Source organism: Homarus americanus, unplaced genomic scaffold (assembly GCF_018991925.1).
Source record: "Homarus americanus isolate GMGI-L3 unplaced genomic scaffold, GMGI_Hamer_2.0 scaffold41027, whole genome shotgun sequence".
Taxonomy (NCBI): Eukaryota; Metazoa; Arthropoda; class Malacostraca; order Decapoda; family Nephropidae; genus Homarus; species Homarus americanus.
Window position 1 is genome coordinate 7,800,792 of NW_024745073.1, and position 22,510 is coordinate 7,823,301.

At 40.8% G+C, this 22,510-nt stretch overlaps 1 protein-coding gene across 6 annotated transcripts in view; it reads right to left on the reverse strand.

The window, feature by feature from the left end:
- Positions 1 to 8,341: 8,341 nt before the first annotated feature.
- Positions 8,342 to 22,510, reverse strand: part of LOC121878417 (hatching enzyme 1.2-like) — a 56,731-nt gene continuing 42,562 nt past the window's right edge. For 5 of the 6 annotated variants that reach the window (XM_042384647.1, XM_042384644.1, XM_042384645.1 and 2 more), the window contains 7 exons: positions 16,701 to 16,912; positions 15,095 to 15,201; positions 14,372 to 14,468; positions 14,009 to 14,138; positions 12,614 to 12,810; positions 10,100 to 10,199; positions 8,342 to 9,334 (listed from right to left, as the gene is read on the reverse strand). In XM_042384647.1, coding sequence (XP_042240581.1) covers positions 9,163 to 9,334; positions 10,100 to 10,199; positions 12,614 to 12,810; positions 14,009 to 14,138; positions 14,372 to 14,468; positions 15,095 to 15,201; positions 16,701 to 16,908 — 1,011 coding nt within the window. In that variant the 5' untranslated portion in view covers positions 16,909 to 16,912 and the 3' untranslated portion in view covers positions 8,342 to 9,162. Of the gene's footprint in view, positions 9,335 to 10,099; positions 10,200 to 12,613; positions 12,811 to 14,008; positions 14,139 to 14,371; positions 14,469 to 15,094; positions 15,202 to 16,700; positions 16,913 to 19,811; positions 20,011 to 22,510 lie in introns of those variants that run through there. The other variant, XM_042384643.1, reaches the window with a different exon arrangement.

Sequence of the window (22,510 nt, forward strand, 5' to 3'; positions counted from 1 at the left end):
AACTTCGCTTCGCGACGCGTCTCGCCTTCACCACCAGAATTACGCTAGTTGCCCAGTAACTTAATTTGTTTTCATTTCTAAGGACTCGTAAGTAGCTTTTATGATTGCGTTTTTAATTCACAGGTTAGTAAATTTATTAATATATCAGTAAAATATAATAGATGGCAAATAATTATTCCCTACAAGGGTAGTTTTTTTATACACATTTGGAATATCGCGCTCGAAGTCGCTATAGATGGCAGCACCTGGCCAGCATCTTTGAGAACTTTGTATGACAACACGGCCATATTTTAGCGGCATGAATTCAACCGAAGTCTATTTAACTGAACGGTGATGCAAGTTACATATACTGGATAAGAAGACCATACAACAGGTAAAGAATATCAAGTACAAACAACAAATTAGACTGTTTCATTCATGATATTCAGGCCACAAAGCGTTATCCTAGCCACATGTATCCCAACTGTGCGTTATTTGGACCCACCTGTGGCCCGCCCCCACACCCACCCTTTCCTCCTTACCATTAGCCTTTACCCTGACCCACCACGTCCCCCCAACCCCCTAGTGCTGCACCACCAGGTCCTCCCACCCTTGGCTTGCACCACCAGGTCCCCCCCAACTAGCACCACCAGTCCTTTTCCCCCACTGCCCTGCCTCCATTCCTCAGAACAAGTAAAAATAAACAGGAGTGATAGATCATAGATGGCGTTGTGATCACGTACTGATTTTAGCCTGAGCAAGCTTTTTTTTTTGGGGGGGGGAGCCATTGCCTCAACGTCATATCGTATTGACATTCACTTTGTGTTGATTATAATGGCAAATTAATTTACAAAGGATCTGGAAACTTAGCACTATACCCGCATAACATATATTATTGAGATTGATTTTTTCTGGTGATAGTGAAAAATGAGGACGTAATTAATTTTTTTATTTCTCTCAGTAGATTAAAAGAATAAATTGCAAAATTACTAGCCTACGGGATGATGTATTCTACAATAATAATGCTGTTTTTCAAGCGTAATTCTGAATTGTTAAAATATCAATATATGGCAAATATGGTGACTGACTGAAAAATACACAGCCCGAAAATATAGCCGATTAGTATCATGTGAGGAAACATGGTCATTGTCCCGGTCTAATTGTTATGACATTCATGTGTTGCATAATAATGTTCACTTTTCCCCCATAAAATAGTACAGCTACTCGATACATGAATACATTTCCATCTTCTGCATACAATAGACTTCTTAATGATAAACTATCATTATTTCTATACGGCCTTAATTATAATGTAACAATTTTAAAGGGTAAACTGTGCAGCCTTCAATTTTTTTGTGGTGAGTAATTTCATTAAACACGATTGTATCCTGGTGACATTAATGTCTTGAGGTCTTCCGCGTGAGCCTGGTGGTCGTTCTCTGCCTAAAGTGAAGATTGCTACTTAACTGCCTAAAGTGAAGATTGCTACTTAACTGCCTAAAGTGAAGATTGCTACTGAACTGCCTAAAGTGAAGATTGCTACTTAACAAGGTCACCTTCTGATGGCATTGAAGAAACTGAGATGCTAACTAGACCATCCGGATGAACATAAAATTAAGCTACAGCAGACACACATTTAAAAGCTGGTCTTTCATTAGGTAAGTCACATGATGAGTTTGCTTTTTAATTAACACTGATAAGGTTATGTTACATAATGAGGCTGTGTAAAATACCGTTTCTTTTTGTATAAGATAACACCCTAGTCGATTTGATTACATTTATCATCCATTTGAGCTCTTACTTACATTGTACATTACTCTGCGTTTAATGTCTGAAGGCGATCCAGATTAGAATCAATTATACAAAAACATGTAATGGAGTTTAACTGTGAAGCCACGACTAAACGGATTATGTAGAAGAACAGACGATTGATAACGGGGTTGAAACCTTACCCACGGCACTTCACGCTCTACTTTATTTTCATGCAGTTAAGCCACCTTGACCAATCGTATCTTCGCCAGATCTCCAGGTCGTCTTCCCTACTTACAAAAAGATTTTATTTGGGCATTTTATCGCTTTCCTGTACAGTCACTACTCTTGTGAACAGCTGAGTTAACTATTGAACGGTTACATACAATGCAATTATTTTTGTCATTATATTGACATTTCTGAAATGAATATGTGCCCAAGTTAATGTTTTTATTCTCCGTACTGCATTTTTTTGTAAATTGTCTTCTAAAATGTATATATATATATATATATATATATATATATATATATATATATATATATATATATATATATATATATATATATATATATATATATATATATATGTTGAGTGATCTCCCATTCACCCACTTCCAAGCGTTGAGAATATTTCTTATCAACAAAGACGCCTGACCTTACCAGAAATGACGAGGTACGTGGCTGTTGTCACTGAAAAGGATGAGAGGAGCAACAACAACGAGGAGGTAGAGACACCTTACAGAAGTGGCGAAGATGACAGCAGGGACGAGACCACCTTCTTGCTTCACTCAACACCACTTAACAATCTCCCACCAAGTCTCCAAACAACACACATTATCTCTGCTCATGTTGTCAAGTCGTCTGTCCCTTACTATAACTCGACCATTATACTTTACTGTCTTATGTCCAGTTGTGTACGTCAAATATGTTAGGCTGAGGTGAGGGGTGGAGGTTTGTGTGGTGGGGTCGACGCCCACGTTCCTCTCATGACATTTAGAAAGTTCCTGGTGCGTCATGAGTGTCAGTGGGGCTCCTCACACAACCTCTTATACAGTGAACATTTCTCCTCAGTGCAAAAAGATAATAAAATGATTTATTAAGGAAAGTTATAACGTAACTTATATTACTGTGGACAAGGATGACACAACATAAGGCGACTAAACGTGTATCGTGTTACCTTAGAGAATTATGCAAGTCCCAGAGACAAGTTGTCACAACCTATAGTTAAGAAAGACGCACATTGTCAATGACGCCACCACACAACACTTGTCATAAAACCAAATAAAATCAACACGCGGCGTATTGTTTGTGAGAGGGAACACTAGGCTTATGATCGACTTCCGGGATGTGCGGGCAGTGGACGAGCAGGTATAAATTTTGCTGATTGGAGACAAGAGGCACCCGCTCCCATCTACCTACCTCCTTGCCACCGTCAATTTTCAATTTCAATAGTTTATTCCTTGATAGAGGAAGCGGGACCCTAGTGCTGTCACTAGGTACCCCTGTACAATAACACCAGAAGCATCTGGCAAGTGTCACAAGTATGTACAGTATAAATATTATAAAGGGGCTTACTAAAGCCTAAGGAAGGAAGGATATTCCTTTAGCACATCAATATTATTTACATAATATTTGGCCAGTATGGGGCGGATCATCGTGTCTCCGTCAGGGGGTCGTGGAGTGGTGGTCCAGCAGGCGTCACGGAAGCGTTGTGTGTGGGGACATCTTAGGAGGTAGTGGATAGGGGTGCGGCTGTCGGGTCTTCTGCATAATGCACAAGAGCGTTGCTCAGGGGATGCGGGGATACCAATCTCCCAAGCAAAGTCATACCCAATGATGATACGGGCAGCAATCACGTCCCCTTTCCGCGATTGCCACCATCTACTCTTTGTTTACCTCTGACGTCACGCGTCTCCTCTATAGTTACTATCTTCCCAAGCCCTACCGCTGACGTCTCCCACCACTCATAAATGACATCACCCATACTTAAACATTATCATGTCCATCATCATCACTTGTTCGATATTTTAACCTGCCATGATGCGATTCGCTGGCAGAGTTTGCATCTGTTTGGATATTGATATTATTATTATTAATGTTATTTAAAATTCCTGCATGATCAGTACTTGCTCTATAGACAATAAGAATGCATCATATTATATGCAGGTAGCGACATCACCGTCGTGGGATTTCCAGATAGTAAGGTCACCAGGTTTGGGTGTCCAAGTAGTGACATCATCGTTATATGTGCAGGAAAGTGAAACTCGTGTAAGGAGAGTACCAGAATGCGGCAGAAGGATCAGTATTTACTGTCGAGGGCAAGTCACTCGGGGGAGACAATGAGAGCACCTCCCTTACATTATGTTAGTCACTCAATTTGAAGTTTGGAGTGTTATTTACAAGGGATATGGAATCCCAAGAAAGTATTCAGAGGAGAATGACAAGACTAATCCCGGGAATTAGGATCCATGCGTATAGAGACAGATTAAGCATCTGAATTTGCATTCCTTCGAGAGACGTAGAGTGAGGGGCGATATGAATGAGTTGTACAAATGGAAGTCAGGGCGAGACAAGGGTGATATAAGAAAGGTACTTTAACAATCTGTGCAGTAGCGACCTTGTAGCATTGGTTTTAAATTGGATAAATTTAGATTTAGGCGCGAGATAGGTAAACTTTGGTTTGGAAATAAAGTAATGAATGAGTGGAATAAGTTACCTTTCATCATCAATAACTCGAACACGCTGGGAAGCTTCAAATGTAAGTTGGGTTATGGGTAAAATAAGCCAAAAGTGTCAGATAAAAATATTCTTGTTTTTGTCTGAATTTATTATTAAAACAAAGAAAACCCCAATATCGAATTACTGTACAGTATGTCCTCCACTATAAATAGACCGAACAGAGACATATAGGCTACAGTTGCTAGTGACACTGTGGGCCAGAACAGACATAACTAACCTTACTTAACTTCCTAGCCTGGGATTCCGCCCCCGGAGCCCCAGCCACATTAAGCAGAAAGTACTTATTTTGTTATCTGGTACCAATGAAAGCAACTTTGTTGAAGCGTCATAGTATAATTTTACGTTTTTTGTGTACGTGAGAGTAGACTGGGACTGAAGGGGTCAGTTTTAAACAGACGACACGCGGTGACTCGGCAGATTTTTTCGGAATATTTAAGGAAAATAACCAAAAAGGTTAAATATCACGCTTACATGCAATTTGAGATAGAAATACTATAGGGGAAAGGGATAGAGAAACTTCATTTGCAAACATCTTTTGAAAGTCTACCTGTAAAATAATACACCAACGAAACGAACCTACCCTAACTTAACCTGGTCATTGTAACCCCCCTCCCCAATACTCGGAGCTACTGCCAGTGAAGGCCGATAAAAAAAACAATGTAACATCGCCAGCCCCTGTACTGTTGTCTGTACTCACTAAAGACTATATACGAAAGAAAGGAAAGCTCGTACGAAAGCTATTGAATTAACGGTGCGCCGCAAAGCCGGAATCAACGCCATCTATCGGCAAGGCCCAAAATAAAATCTAGCTCCGAAGGGGGCGGGAGGGAAGGGGTGGTTAATCTCAAACTCCACCTCTGCTTCTTATGTTATTATTCATTATTTTTATTATATATTTTGTACGTTCTCTGAGTTTATTAACCATTAAGCTTTTTTGTTTTCTGGACATGTAAATCGTATATAGTCTCAGTATTTGAAGCGAACTCTTTCCTTAGTCGAACTCGAACTACTTAGTGACTGTCGTCGCATTGGCTGCCTGCTGGCCGAGTCGTGGCACCGAACGTAAACAACTCATTATATATATATATATATATATATATATATATATATATATATATATATATATATATATATATATATATATACTCCGGTTATCGAGGGAATCGATGAAATATAAAAGTAAGATGAATTTCTTTGGATTTTACGCACAGGAAACGGGTGTGGCATGGCTGCTGTGTACAAACTTGGCGCCACCGAAGTTGACGTATTCAGTAAGCAGACGACGTTCTCACCGATACCAACGCCGTCTGCCTCAGAGGCCCTAAATCACGCACACCCAAAAGCTCGAGCTTTCCTATATTTTGTATATAGTCTTTGGTACTCACTCGCTGGCAAATTATTCCGCAAACACTGGCATACAATTTAGGCTCGTAAGGAATCGTTTGCGGAATAACAGTCCAGTGTAGTTTAAATGGTGAAATACAATAAAATTTTCCGAATAAAACTTAATGAAGGCGAATGGTAAGCTACTTAAGTTTGGACCCGGCTGTTAAGGTATGGCTACCAATGAACGTCACTGTCCGGAGCCGTGGTGTCCTTCCTTCCCACTACCACAACACAGGAGAAATTCTTAACGCACAACACCTTCAGACACCAGCACATCCTCTGAGTGTACACACTATTTGTTTTACAGTCGCTCAATCCTCGGCCACGATTCCTCAGCAGCACAGACAGGGATATACTTCTCAAGGCGGAGGAAGACTGAGGAACCGCCAGCGCCACCTGTGACCCGCTCTGCTCCCATTTGGTTTTTTTTGTCCGCAGGGTAAACTTTAGATTAGCTCAGAAAATGTGCTCGAAATCCTATGAAGCTCCAAACCATCGAACTCTACTAACAAAAGCTTTTTAATTCTTAACATACTGAAACATTGCAAAATAAAACAAAATACAAGATGTCATTGACCTTAAATTATACAATGAAACCGCAAGGATGCAAAAATTCTTTATTCATGTTAAGCTATGTAAGATTTCCGATATATTAACGAGACAAGTACCCCTCCCTCCCCCCCTCCATGGTTAATATCCCTATTAGTTGACAATATACCCCTGGCAAGATTAACCTAATATTATCCTAAACTAATGTTAGGTTAGGGTGTTTAATCTTCAGGTGAAATAAGCTGGGGTGCTTATTCTTCACGGAGCCACTTCCTTTTGCCTTTAAAACTATTTTATGGGTAAATGAAAGAAAGGTGTCATAGAAGAAAATCGTCTAACTTTTGTCTGAACTTATCATTAGAAAAAAATATCGAATTATGTCATTTGCTATAAAATGACCCTCATTCTTGACTAAATTCAATGTCAAATAAATAAATTTAACATTTAATTTCCTAAATTCCTAACTAACCTAGCCTTTGTTCGTCATTTGAAACCTTCATAAATACCAAGGGTCCGGCTATAGTAAACTGGTTCCATGCTGTTAATATTTGTGGACAACAGGTATGGACCAACGGAACTGGTCCTGCCCACAATTTATAATAGAGAACCGGATCCAGACCACAAATTTGACAGCTTTTTTCTAAATTTTCTCTCTCAAAAGTCTATGGACGTTTTACGTATTATTCCACAATAGCTTGTATGCCTGTGTTCTGGCCCAGAGTGTCACTACTGTATCTAGCTAGCAGTTGTAGCCTGTATGTCTGTTCTAGTTCACAGTGTGTCACTACTATATCTAGCTAGCAGCTGTAGCCTGAATGTCTCTGTTCTGGCTCAGTTTAACGTCTCCTCACCGGTCATAGGGATGGGAGGGCTAAGCCTTTGCATTGAAGAATAGAGTGGAACTTACGCATTTAGGAAATAAAATGTTCGAGAGTGCCAAGCTGTCACGGAGGTAAAAAGTGAGGGAGCGCCATTCCCCACGTTCTCCCTCCACTACACCACTGATGAGACTCGATTTCTGTAGTGAAGTCTCAGAGTTGCAGAAGATGATATGTTGAGTTGCAGAAGATGATATGTTGAGTTGCAGAAGATGATATGTTGAGTTGCAGAAGATGATATGTTGAGTTGCAGAAGATGATATGTTGAGTTGCAGAAGATGATATGTTGAGTTGCAGAAGATATGTTCCTAGATCGTGGCCCTTGTTGATACTGAGGGTATGGTTAAGTGATAGTATGAACAAGAAACAAGAGCAAATAACTTTTATTTAACGTCAACACATACAATACTACTTGTTGGGAAGTAACCGCTCCCCCCACACTCTGTACACCACCACACTGCTCACCTACACCACCACACCACTCACCTACACCACCCACCACTCATCTACGCCACCACACCGCTCACCTACGCCACCACACCACTCACCTGCACCACCACACCGCTCACCCACACCACCACACACTCACCTACACCACCCACCACCACACCACCACCACTCATCCACACTGCTCACCTCACACCACACCACCCACCACTGCCACCCACACCACTCACACCACCACACCACCCACCTACACCACCACACCACTCACCACACCACCACACCACTCACCTACACACCACACACACCACCACCTACCACCACACCACTCACCCACACCACCACACCCACCCACACCACCACACCGCTCCCACCTACACCACCACACCACCCACCTACACCACCACCACTCACCCATCCACACTGCTCACCACACCACCACACCGCTCACCTACTCCACCACACCACTCACCTACACCCCACCACACCACTCCACCTACACCACCCATCACTCATCCACACCACCACACCACTCACCCACAGCACCATACACACACACACCACACACACACACACACACACACACACACACACACACACACACACACACACACACACACACACACACACACACACACACACACACACACACACACACACACACACACACACACACACACACACACCTACCTACCTTTTACTGAAATTCGACTTTGATTTTGAGATGTTGACAAAACTGCCATATATGAGCAATATGTGTCATTTTCTTACATAGTGACTGTCTGTTGGAATGAACTGTACTGCATCCTCTCTCTAGACTGGTGATCTGGGTGGTGCGGCCATGCTGGGTGTTGCTGAGGACAGAGTCATGTAGGGTCCTGTCTACTAACTGATTCCACGATGATTTTTTTTTTTAAATATGGAGTCAAGATTCATATAAAAAATATGTACGTTTGTCTGATCGCCTGAATATCATTTCCTGAATATCGCTAAAGTGAACTAGATAACGTATAGTGCCTCTTATAAATAAATATTACTGTGTTAAGTTGGTCAGATAAGTTAGGTAAGGTTCCTCAACACACAGCAGTCACGAGCCTCTGGTACAACCTGGGCAGGAGAGGTCAACCATCTGCGAGGAACAGCACCCTCATGAGCAATGATGATACGGTAAATGTTACATATAATGCTTGTGTATATATATGTGTGTGTGTGTGTGTGTGTGTGTGTGTGTGTGTGTGTGTGTGTAAAGTTACCATAATATATGATACTGTATTATGTAATGTGTGATGACCAGAATACAACGAGATACACATTACTTATACACCGTTACTTAACACACCAAACTCCCAGTCATACTTAATAGACACTTATAAAACACAACGAGTCCCTGATATCAATAAATAACTTTATATCACGACACAATAACTTAAGGTTGTCATTATAATCCTAAATATTTGCAAAAACTGGTGTATTTTTCTCTGTCGTCGGCGTCGTCGAGGCAGCCATAGAGGTCGTTAAGCTTGATACAGTCCAGCTTACTCAGCATAATCCTCTGGCCGATGGTAGCGTTCTCTACCTTAGGCACGATGGTCGGTAGGTTTTTCGAGTAACTGAAGGCAGAGTAAATCACCTTAGTGTCGTGAAGCAGTGACGGGAGGGAGGAAGGGCATTATAGAAGGAAAGAGGAGGGTAACTGGATGAAGGGAAGTAACAGGAGGGTAAGGGAAGGGAGGGAGGGGAGGGACTATAGGAAGGGAACTAGAAGGAAAGAGGAGGGTAACTGGATGAAGGGAAGTAACAGGAGGGAAAGGGAAGGGAGGGAGGGGAGGGACTATAGGAAGGGAACTAGATGGAAAGAGGAGGGTAAATGGATGAAGGGAAGTAACGAGAAGGGGGCGACCATAGGAAGGGAGCTAGAAGGAAATGGGAGGGTAGATGGATGGAGGGAAAGAGAAGGTGGGAGGGGGGGGCTATAGATGGAAAGAGAGAAGAGTAACTGGGTGAAGGGAAATAACAGGAGGAAGGAGAAGGAAAGGACTGTGGGGGGGGGAGGGGGGTGGAAGGAATGTACTGTATCTAGATAGGTGAAAGTGACGGGAGACAGAGTAGGTGGATTCACATAAATTATATACGGAAAAAACTCCTGCATGACTACCAGAATAAAGGAAACACAGGCTAAAATGTTGGAAACAAATTAGTTGTATAAATTTACTCTCTCTCTCTTCTATTTATTTAGTATTTAAAGTTGCAGATGAAGTATTTTGATTGGTAGAGTATGACCACATCTAATTAAGAGTGCTCAAACACTAACGCTTAAACAGTGCCGTAATGCATGAAAATTTGTCGAATCACGTGACCTGAAGGTGTGGCTATACCTGAAGAAGTTTTTGCCGTAGTGCATGACGGAGTCGTAGTCGTAGTCGAATGGGAAGGTGGTGTTTTCCTCTCCCTGCTTCCCGAAGTTGTGGTAATAATCTGTAGACAACAATCTTGTCACTTACTATATATAACTTCTTCAAGAGAAAAAAGATATACTATACAGGGTGTCCGTAAAGTATTTGACCCATTCTACTACTTAATAATTTCAAAATATTATAGATAGAATACACAGGTCCTAATTCACTTGATAAACAATTCCTAAGTTTCTTGTCTTAGTAGGCTTCCATTGTGCACTGTTTGTTATTTGAGCTTGTTTGAGACTATAAGTTTTAAAATGGGTCAGATAATTCATGGACACTACTATACTGTATAACTATGAATCACTTTTACTTCTATGGATAACTATACTCTTGGGTCGAGGTAAACATACACGCCAAGGATCAACTATTTATCGTTGAAACTGCAATTGAAAAAAAAATCAAATTTATAAGCTAGAACAGTGACTGAGTCATTAATTTGTTCAAAGGCTTTTAGTTTTCTGATAGCATTTTCGCTGGAGGTGCAGAGTGCTGTCATAGCAAGAGAATTTTAAAAGTTGCCTGTTGTGAGGAAACATGGCTTGTTCTGGGTGCCTTATAACCATGGTAGTTGTATTACCTATTTAAAAAAAATAATAATAATGTTATAATGTTAAAAACAAATATCCATGGTATCAGTATTTGCATAAGAACTGCATCGAGGGTCTGTGTAAAATACTATTGATAAAGTAGGTCCCGTTTTAAATATCTCAATTCTCTTTAAATATCTTAAGTATTTGAAATAAAATTCTGCACGGCATAACACATTTTCTGGCCGCTATAAACAATTGAATATTGAATGCAATATCTTTTGCTACATACAGTATGTCTCGCTGGTTGACGTACGATCGATTTAATATCCAGCAGCAAATGCAACTGCTGTAAGTGTTTTATGTGCAAAATATTAAACAAAATAAAAATTCTATAGTTGAAAAGATTGTCAGAATTATGCTTTATAATGATTAAAGCAGGATGCCTTTGCATATATTGCAGCAGCATTTAGGAGAGTAAAGCTAATGGTTCTAGAAGGTAGTCGAACATCTTTCAAAATAGGCAATCATTCTTTAATAGTACAGATACTTGATAACCCCCAAGAAAATCCATCTACAGGGTATGTAATTAAAAAAATTTCCAAACATTCTAGCTATCACGTTAAATTAGAATACTTAATTAGATAATATTTCGGTTGTTGATGATGTTCCTTGCCCGGGTTGTTGACACCTGGCAGCGTCGCCATGACACACTGGGTGAATGTCAGAGCTGCATTGTGAAGTTTGATGTGTGGTTATTAGGTGTTTCTGGTAAATTTAAAACTATCTACTAGGTAAAATTAAAAGTGCATAATATATAAAATACGACAAGAAGCGACATCAGAAAAGGGCATGGACGGAAGACTATCAGCACGGCAAAATAGCATCATCACCAGGTCTGTTTGGGCAGGTTTTAAGGTTCAGTATTGAGTTAGATTTTAACCCATTAGATTGCTTTTGTTTGCGCTTTTGCACATATAATGATAGTAATAACGGAGTTCTGTTTTTAAGGTTAACATAGTTCTTGGATTATTTTAAGGTTTAATTTTGGTGTAAACAGTTGGCTCCGTGGCCTTAATATTGTGGCTACTGGACCGCGTGGTCTTTGAATATAATAAGTTCGTGGAACGGAACGTAAAAGTACTTACGTTCCATTTTACGGTTCTTCTTCGATAAGTTAGACTAGGTTCACCTGCCGAAAAACTCGTCGTTGTTATGCAAATTGCGTAATGTAATGGCTTCTGTTCTCAAAGAATACAACATAATTGCCACACTGCCTGTGGGCTAGGTAGCTGCAATATAATGACCACGGAGCCGCTTCGTTTGGATTTGGTAAAACCGTACAAAATACAGTATCTAATACAAAAAGGCAAACCGAACCAAAAACCAAACTGACCAAAGCTAATTTGATAAAATTGATACATTCTGGTTACGATAGTCTGTGGGTGGTGAGGTAAGATTTGATTTGGTTACTTCTCTTTTCAGTGTTCTGAGAATAAGTTTGCTTAGTAAAATGATTTCTATAAAGTTATGTCGGTAAAACATTTGCCTAACTTTGAATGGAATATATAACAAGTCTTCGCTGTTGAATCTTATTTCAAGTTTCGTGTAGCTTTTGGTCAAATAATGATGGAGTTGTAGTTTTTCACTTAATATAATGCAAGACTTATTAGGTAGCTTTAAGGGGCGAGTTTAAGCGTTTTTACGAGAATAAAACTGATTTGGCATTTTTCGACGTAACATTGTACAATATTTCTGAATTCATCTATCACATTGGTTATGCTTAGGGTGTTCTTACATGCCTGTCATATAACTCCTTGAACCACTTATTTCTTTAGTACAAATAAAGGAAACTTTCTCTGACTCAGCCTTATCGAGTTGTCCTCAGCTCAGCATCACTCACCTGGAATAATGTTTCTGGTTATTATAGTGACGTGGTTGTCTCGGTCTGCTCGTGCCTGCTCGTGGAAGATGCCAAGGGCGTGTAGCAGCTCATGGATGGGTTTGCCGAGTGAGATGAAACATCTGTTGGAGCGAGAGTCTGGAGGTTGTAAGGACACCACCTGTTGACCACCCCGCTTCCCGACGTATGACCAGCACCTGCAGGCGACGGCGGTGTTAGTGGTATGACCGTATGTGTGTAGAATGCACAAGAATTTACTGCTAATACAGGAAGGTAAGGACTGCTTCAGTGTGATTCAGCAGCAGGATTGTTTTTTTATTGTTGAAATCTTAATTTACTCGCAATTAGAATTTGACTTTTTGGATATATCAAGTGATTACATCTATCATTAGTTACAATATACACGTGTAGTAGGTAAACCTTCAAGGTGACTAGCGCACCTGCTATCAAATATCCCACTTTATTTCCCACTTCTAAGCTTTACCTTCCTCCTACACTGTCTTCCCTTTTCAGTGCAAAAGACTCAATTCACTCCATATCATCAACCTCCAACACCATTACTATGTTTAAAGCTTAAAATTATGGTATTTCTTGCTTAGTAAAAATGTTGAATTGATACCAGGGAAGTTTAATGAATGTTTTGTTTAACTTCTAAGAAAAATAGAATAATTCCTAAAGGGTTTATGGCCAGCGACTGGGACACCAAGTATCAATACCCCGGAGAGGTGATCAGTTGAAACCCTCCCTGCCTTGTGTCTTTGCATAATATTATTTGATATAATTCGCCACTCCTCAGCAAAACCTGCATGCGGGGTTGCTCATGTAAACTAGCTGTTGGCGTTAAGGGTTAGGAAATATTCCTCAATTGGGTCTTGCATTTTCAGTGTGTATTGTTGATTTTTTTAGATAAATACTGTAATTTAAAAGTACCGTAAAATAATGATTTCACTAATGAAGAGGTTGCAGGACTGTATTGATTAGCATGCGGTATTTAGAGGAACCCAATCGTGAAAAGATTAGACAAGTAAAATAAGTCATTTGAATCATGTAAGCAAAACTTGATAACATGGGAAGAGCCATTTCTCATGTTTTCTAGCAGATAGACAATAATGATAATATAGAGAGAATTGTGGTATAATGTGGGGAGAAGGGAAGAGTGTAGTAGAGTATAAGTTTTGAGCCATGTACGCCAATTACAGGCAGTTTGGACCCGTCTGAATAGGTTCTAAGTGAGCTTTGCCAGTGGAATTTGGGGCCCCATAGGACTGGAGTTTAAGACTTGTTCCTGATCTTAATACTTGGGTTAGGCTGTAGTTTATTAAGACTGGGGATCACTTAACCAATCATTGTGTACACTTCCATGAACAGCGAGGTAGTGAACCCTGGCGTGCATACCCCGCAGGTTCCTCGACGGGCCAGATGATCAAGTAGTCCTCGGCTTCACCGTCCCACGGGATAAACTTGATGCACGTCATGAAGTTGAGGGTCGCTATCGCTCGCTCAATCATCTCACGCTCTGCTGGAACTGTAACATGATAATACTACCTGTAGATAAGGACACACACAGGTATCAGTGGAGTTTTTTCTTTAAAAACCAGGATATGAAATAAATTTGTAGCTAGAATGTTTGTCAATGCACCGATTCTTTCATCACATGTAGCTACCAATAGAAGTATAGATTAATATTCTATCTTGAATAATATGAATATATGACGTACTTTTGGAAAATATGAGAGGAGATGAAGAACACCTACTCACGGTAGTGTCGACTGATGACGAAGGGGACGGTGGCGTTGGTCCAGCGTCGGTTTGGGAACACTTTCCAATTCAGTCCCACTCTCGTGCTGAGCATGAACTGACGGTGAAGGACTGTGTTAAATGATGGACGGAACCATTGATGAAAGCTAGGGGGGGGGGGTACTAGGGTAGTCAAGTACTTCTGGGAGAGGGATGGTGCTGTTAAGTGGAGCTAGTAAAAAAAAAGTATAATGGAGTGATGGTTGAGGTAGTGTTCACTGAAGAGTGGGTATTGTGATGAAGCGTTTGGATGGCGGAAGGGTAGAGTGTTGTTAACTTTATTTGTCATTTGGGTAGAGTTATGGTGTTGTCAGATGGGTATTCTACTTTCCATTGTAGTGAGCTTCTGCAACATATGAACCTTATTCTGTCTTCTACTACTGTACTTGTGTAGGTGGCGAATGCAAGGTTGTTACTGCTTGTTGTGGTAATGCGATCAGATCATCTACTGTTTTTAACCACACTTTAACTACTAATACTGAATACAGCTACCACAGTTACTACAACTACACCAGGATTACAGCTACCACAATTACTACTACTAATAGGATCACAACTACCACAAATACTACAGTACTTCTAACACCAAGTCCACGGTTACTGTTACCACTAGAATTACAGCAACAACAAATGCCAGAACTATAAATCTTCAGTAGCTAGGGCCAGTGTGTGTGTGTGTCTCACCTCCGTGGTCAGTCCTGCCATATCGCCCTGGAAGAAGCCGGCGGTGACCTCAGGATCTTGATGGTCCTGACGTAGGAGTTTTTGCACCTCTCTTGGGTAGTCCATGACTGTATATAGGGAAGCAGAACCGAATTAAAGACAGGAAAAACAGAGCAGGTGTCCAGGGCCCCCATGTTACCCAGGGCTTCAAGTTACCCAGGGCCCCCATGTTACCCAGGGCCCTCAAGTTACCCAGGGGCCCCAAGATATAAAAATATAATAAATTACATGAATACAGTATAACAAAGAAATACGAATTAACGTAGGAAAAAATAGATCCAATGTCTAGAAATAGATTAGGTTAAAAACTTGATCAAATTTGGAGTGACTGAATGATGACCTTTTGGCCGAGTTGATCGATTAGCCAAATTGCTACAGGAGCTCCTTGATGTCACGAAAAAGCAGGCAGCACGGACCTTTGTCATGTATTGGGAGGCGAGTATGAAGGTAATATCATGGGGACTATGAGGGCAGTGGGAAACAAGGACATGAAGACGATATGAAAGTACCAAAAAGGGACCGTAAAGTGAACCCTTGCCCTGGGCCCCTTCTATCATGTAGGGAGGACCAAGGTACTGTTATCTTAGACTAAACCTTTAATGTTAAGGTTCAATTCGTATGTTTTGTGTTGTGGGAGGTTCACCTGGAAAGCTTTCAACCCTTAGACTGATTTAAGGTTGAAACATCATGGTTTAAACCCCGAGACTGTTGTGGTTTAAATAGTTTGTTTTAAAGTGGTTGAAGGTTCAGTTGGTACCATGTGTTTTGAACCTTGCATTAGTGTGTGTTGATTTTGGTGATGAGATATTAAATTAAAGGAGCACATCCAGGCAGGCAGACTAACAGGAATACGTGCTCTGTCATATACAGTGGAGTAATATAACAGTAGGTGCAATAATCAGTGAGGAGGGGGATCGTGAGTCTGGTATTTTATGATATGTTAAAAGGTGTTTCCTGGGCGTTGGAACTGGAAGAAGATAGGGTTTTTTTTCCTTCTTAAATTTTATGTTCACAGATTTGGAGATTGACATAAGTGAAACGCAAATGAATGTGTTGACGATAATTGAACACCTGGCGGTACTGAAGCTCCTCTAGTCACCCACCGCCTCCCATCACCCACTGCTTCCCTAACACTTAACTGCTTAGACATATTGACAGTATATCGGGCGGGATACAATTGGACAAAAGATGTTTCTCGTGAAAGGCTTTGTAAAAAAAAAGCCTTTATTGTAAACATGTAATTACTGTTATGCTTTAACTGTTGCATTGTAAATGAATGTGGAGATCGTTGAATTTACAGTTTGTTTCTTTTTACACTGTGTGAAGTCACGCCCAAAAGTCACTGTACTCTCCTGTTGGAAACTGCCAAACCCAATTGACCCACGACAACCGTCATCTATAGATAGAATAGGCAGGCAGTTCAGACTCATTCCAATAGTTCAGAGACATTCCAGCAGTTCGGAGTCACAGGTTTGTAATAAGAATATTGTTTATTTATACAATTGAAATATCCACGTACATTAGTTATTTATTTATTAATGAGTGAGAGTATGTGTATGTAACTTACTGTTCTGGAACACGTAGTCAGGAATGTCTGGGAACTTATCGCGGTCCACCTCCCTGAGCTGCAAGATGGGTTCAGTCTGTGCTGCCCTGGCCGCCTTCAGGATGCGTGCGTCCCTGGTGGTGTGGACGGATGATGTGGACGGGAGGACACGGGCCAGGGCACACCCCGCACACGCTAACATCATCACCACGCCCACAGTGCGACACATTGTGCTGGGGACGTAAGGTGCACCTCAGTCAAGTGTCATAATAATTAAGGTTATAATGTTATATAAGAAGTTTTATTTATCAAAGTTTAATTAATGATGACTTAATTTCTAATACCGACTATACGTGCTCAAAGACCTAACTTGTTGAAGCATGGTAATGCATCATCAACAATAACACACTGAGCTGTTGTTTGAGATCTTGCTGTTTGTAAAGTAATCATTAAGGTGCTCTGCATACTGTACTTCGGTAAGTTTGGAGGTACAGGACATGCGTGAAGCGGCCATTGCGAGGAGCGTCATCCCAATTTGTTTCCCGACATTATGTGTGAACTTTGATCCCAGTGACACTTAATTGTGTGAGGTAGTTACCATCACTTTGTAATCTTTAAATAACCTCGGTCAGAGTGAACACCCACATGTAGAGGGCGTGGCACGGGCGGCAGCAGTAAAAGAGCGACATCCCAGCAACAAAGGAGTTAGTCTTTCTCCCTCTCCCTACCTCCGGCTTAACACACGAACCATCATAGAAAGTTAGCAGGGTTGACGTGGTGTTGGTGTGCGGATGTGTTGTCTCGTATCTCAGTCTCACTGACACTGCTGTCGTCTGGTCGGACATGGCCTTTTGTATAATGTCGTCCGCACTAAACAGAGATACACCGTTGCCATTTCTCGATATGTCTGCCTCAACTCCATCCTGACTTTCTCTATGACCCAGACAACATAAATGCCGACTGTGATTCAGGTCAACAACTATTTGGATGTCATTATTATAATTTATGACAAACAACTCGTGTATTTAAATAGTGTGGTGGAATGGAATGGTTGTGTGCGTGGCGTTGAGCACCCTGGCTCCCTGAACCAAAAGAGTAGGAGACCCGGCCCACGCACCCGTGTTTATGGTAGTGCTCCGCGAATTTCAATCTTTTTTTTCTCCACTGACGATTGAATCAGCATAAACACCTTCTGTGTCTGAAATTGAAAGAATAACTGAACTCGCAATACAGGTCTTGCCGATTTTACTTGGGTTTGTCACACATCAGAGTTTTGTCTCGTGCTTTTTAATTGTTGATAAACTGTTGTAATTATTAACCCTATTGCGCACATAAATACTTTAGTTGTTGAAGTGCAGTACGAATATTATAACGTCATCGTCACCTACATACACAAATACAGAGGCTATTTTACCTTCTCTATCCACCCTTGAGATAAGAACCAATTATTTATATTGTACCTCTAGAATCGTTTCTAGTATATTATACTAGTGATGAGTTATTTGAATTGAAAGACATAAGAACTCGTGTTATTAAACACTTCATTACTAGGTATTTCTTACAACAACATTTTTTTGTAAGATATTTAGAATCCTTCTCCAGTTACAGTCTTCTTTATTATATCACTTGTGTGTGTTGTGAGGCGTCGAGTGTGTATGTAAGAGACAGTTAAAGACCAAAATGACCTTGTTACGATTCTCACTTGCCCGCCCACCTACTCGACCTGTTATTCCCGCCATGTTTGTCACTCATTCACCATTAACGTGTGAACTTTAGGTCAGTTGATGCTGTGACATCAAGATGTATGTTATGGAGTCAAAGGAGTGTATGCCGCGGCCTACCTACCTTGTCTTAAGTGAATTCAAAGTCCCTTTCCTTGTTCCCCCAACTGATTTAAATGTAAATTAAACACCTTAATGAAAACCTGGAAGAATACAATCCGTTTTGATGTTTGCAGTCCACTCATAGACATTTTACAAAATAGAACTAGATGAAGGCTTAACTGTTTATTTCCTGTAAGGCCATTAGTATGAGGAATTGGCTTGGCTACACGCGGGCGAAATCGGTGAGAGGGTGTGTGTGTGTGGGGGGGCGACACCTCATTCGCCCGCCTGTTCGCCAGCTCCGATAACACCCCGCCATGCAAATTATCTCGTATTTGCATAAAGCTGTCAGAGAACACCACCATTCATGTCTTGATACATCTGCCACGGACATCATGTGCTATATATTGATATATTATGTAAATACCCTTCCAGATGATAAGGTAAAACTGCCATGTCTTATTATTTATCACCCGGGTGAGTGGTGATAGTACTGCTACTTGTGGTGACCCTTGTGCTGCTGCTCTTACCCCTACTACACTGTCTTGTCTCTTTGGCTATTATTACTAAAACGGTACCTGCTGCTGCTGGTGAAACTCATTATGTTTTTGTTACAGATCATATCGTTCATACTGTAAGTGCTGTTGTTATCTTCTCTATTAGTACCAGCCTCCCCACCGCCAGTCCAGCCACCACCACCAACCAACCTCCCCTACCATATCTACCCCCCACTGGTAATTATAAAGTGCTGTACTGTAATTAACATTTAACTTCTAGTGGTTTGAAGGATTCTTTTCAAGTCTATAAATTTAAATTTCCAATAACAGATTTCATAAATTTTTACCAATGTTTGAAGAAATACACCTTGTAAGGACGTGATGCATCTCCAGTAATATTTATGGTGATGTCAGTGGAAAATGAAGGCGTTGTCAGTAGTATGTTTCTTGAATGTTAATTTCATACCAAGTTCGAAGTATTTTGTTCTAAAGACTTCACCAATATATGTTAAAATTTTCATACATTTCAGTGGAGTTTTAAAAATCCTGCTTTCAAAATTTAGTAAACGGTGTAGGAGGTGCAAGAGCCGTTTATTGTAGATATTATCAGGTGTTACATACATACATACATACATACATACATACATACATACAGTTTGTCTGGGGGTCAGTCACCCCTCAAAATTAAAGAAGGTGAGAGAGTGAGAGGAGACACTTTTAATAATAGCATCAAACAGGTTTGTCGTATCTCCTCACCCGTCTCAATGATAGATTCATTGGCTAAAAAAGAAGTGTGACAGACGCTCACTCACCTGATGATAATATACAGTACAGGTTTGATCATAGTTCTGGAGGACACAATGTGATCCACTTGACGAGTGTTGTCAGTGAAAGCCATGACAGGTTAGACCTTTGTAGCGAGTCTTGAATATTATATTGTTAGTAAACTTGACTTGATTGATTGTCTTTCAAGAGGGGATGTGTAGGAGACACTCTTTTGTTATTGCACAGACCTCTCCTACTGTATCTTGTCTTCCTCTTCTCTCCTCCTGCACCCTGTTCCTCTTCATCTTCCTCTCCCTCACTCATACTCTTCACAGATACAGATAGAGGTATATATCACACACTGTTCTCGGACATTCCACTCAAATGTACAGAAAAATTTCCACCATACTCCAGCTGATGCCTTGTATAACTTTACAGGATGAGCGACTGTGGTGAGGAGGACAAGTTAGGGGTGTGTTGGATGTTGTGTGAACTAAGGTGAAGCTTTCTCCCTCCATCGTATACGACTTTCTCACAGTAAGTATTTGAAATGATCCATGCACCGTTTCCTCGCGAAGTGTGAATGCATACATCATTTTCTTTGAGTGTGTGATCGCCTGCATAATTTTCTGTAAATGTGTGTAATCCAATTATACTTTTTTATTGTGGTCTGTAGCCCCGTAATTCTCCTTCTTGGACCATATTATCCAAAACTGGGAGAGGCTGGAAGCTCTGAGGTCGAGCTTGAGGTACGAGTATTATCATTGAATGTGTGACAGTCATTTAAGTAGGGACAGTACAGTCACTTTAATGGGGGAATGTGACAGTCATTGAAGTGGGGATATATGACAGTTTAATGGGGGGGTAGATACAGTCAGTTTTATGTGTCGCACTATTCGCATAACAGGCTGAATAGTGTTGTAAAAATGTTGTAGAATTCGGCTGTTGTAAGTAGCAGGGTCGCATAGAATGTTGCAAGTGGCCAGGTAGTAGAGGTAGTTGCAGGTGGCCAGGTACTGCTGGGTGACTGGAGAGGTTTGGTCAGTGGCCAGTCAGACGGGTGGAGGACCTGTCTGGTCATCTATCCTCTGGATGTAGATGAGTTCCACTCAGAAGGGGGTCATGGGCGAGGTATGTGGTGTGTGTGTGTATGGTTATGGAAATGAACGTGTATCGATGGGGGGGCTGTGTGTGTGAGCGTACTAGGGGGAAGGGGAAGTAGGTAAGCAGGCTCTAGGAAGGTAGATCTGTGCTCCAGGTCAAGAAGCCACAGTCTCGAGGGGTCACTGGTGTGTGCGTGACCTTATACAGGGTAGATGGACACATGTGGTCATGACAACACGCCTATCGTGGGTTTATTTATGTTACAGTCGTCACGTAAAGTTAACAAGTCGTCTACAGATCTTACATCATCCCTTTAAGGTTTTACTTTACTGTTATCGGGATTCTCATCGTATTTTATCCTTGTGTTAATATTCATCCCGAAACTTATATCATGGTGATTTTTTTGACTAGGTCTTCCTGATTTTTATGCGTTAATTTGTAAAATATATATTCAGTGGAGCACCAAGGAAAAGACAAGTTTGAAACCTCTTAGAAAGCAGACCACAATAACTTAAAACCTAACCGAACCAAAATATCCTGACATTGTTGATCAGGTTTAGTTGGAGATATAAGAATGCTGTTATTTACGTAAACTAAAGTACTGTACAAAAAAAATATCAGTTTAGCATTAGAATTATATACTCTAGTTATTATTCTGCCTGTAACGAGGTGTGTTCACTTAATAGCCCCAGTTAAGAGGGCCAATGTATACCGAGTCTTCACCTTAACTAGATTGAGTTTAGTTAGCACCAGTTAAGAAAAAAAATTTACGTAAAGAATCATTGTGAAACAGGATTCGGTGTGTGACGTACAGTATGTCAGACTAAATTGGTCAGCACACAGAGTGAATTGCCTTCACTTAGATGTGGAACTTGACAAGGTTTGAGTCTGGATTCTCTATCGTTAAGAACTCAAGCATAGTCAAACATAACTCTACCTGATTCTGCTTACTGTACAGTACATATTTGACCTAAATCTACATAAAAAAAGTCGTAATATAAGTTGAATGATACCGATTGATTTAAGTTTTCTTTTGCCTGTTGGAAGAAAAGACGGGAGCAGTAATACGCAAGTAAGTATCGAAGTAACGTGTAAGTAATGTCAATAAGTAACGTGTAAGTAACGTGTTAGTGATGAAGGAAGAGTAGTGCATTAACGAGGATTTTGGTCAAGCTGCGTTGGTGCGGGCTAATCCAAAATGTTTTTTTCTTCAGTTAGCCTCGGTCAGTCAATCTCGGTCATTTTCTTTCAATATTCATTCCCAGCTTGTCAGTTTTTCTCACTTAGTCATTCTCAGTCAGTCACTCAATCAGCTTCAATTTGTTAGTCACGCAGTCAGTCTTTCTCAGCTAACTACTCTATCTCAGCTAGTCAATGAGAACTGTTGACGATAAGAATCGGTTCCCAACTTCTCATTAGCTGGAGCCCACAGGACCACGGCCCAGGTGCGACACACTACCATCCGCCATTCAACGCCCCACAGTTATTTCCGGATTGTCTCGCGGTGTTCCAATAGAGAAACTGGCGATAATAAAAACTAGTTCCAGCGTTATCTAAGCGAGTTATGGATCCTTTGCCGTATTAAGAATGTTGTAAACCACGTTTAAGGAACTTGTGTTGTTACCCTTATCGTATGGAGGGC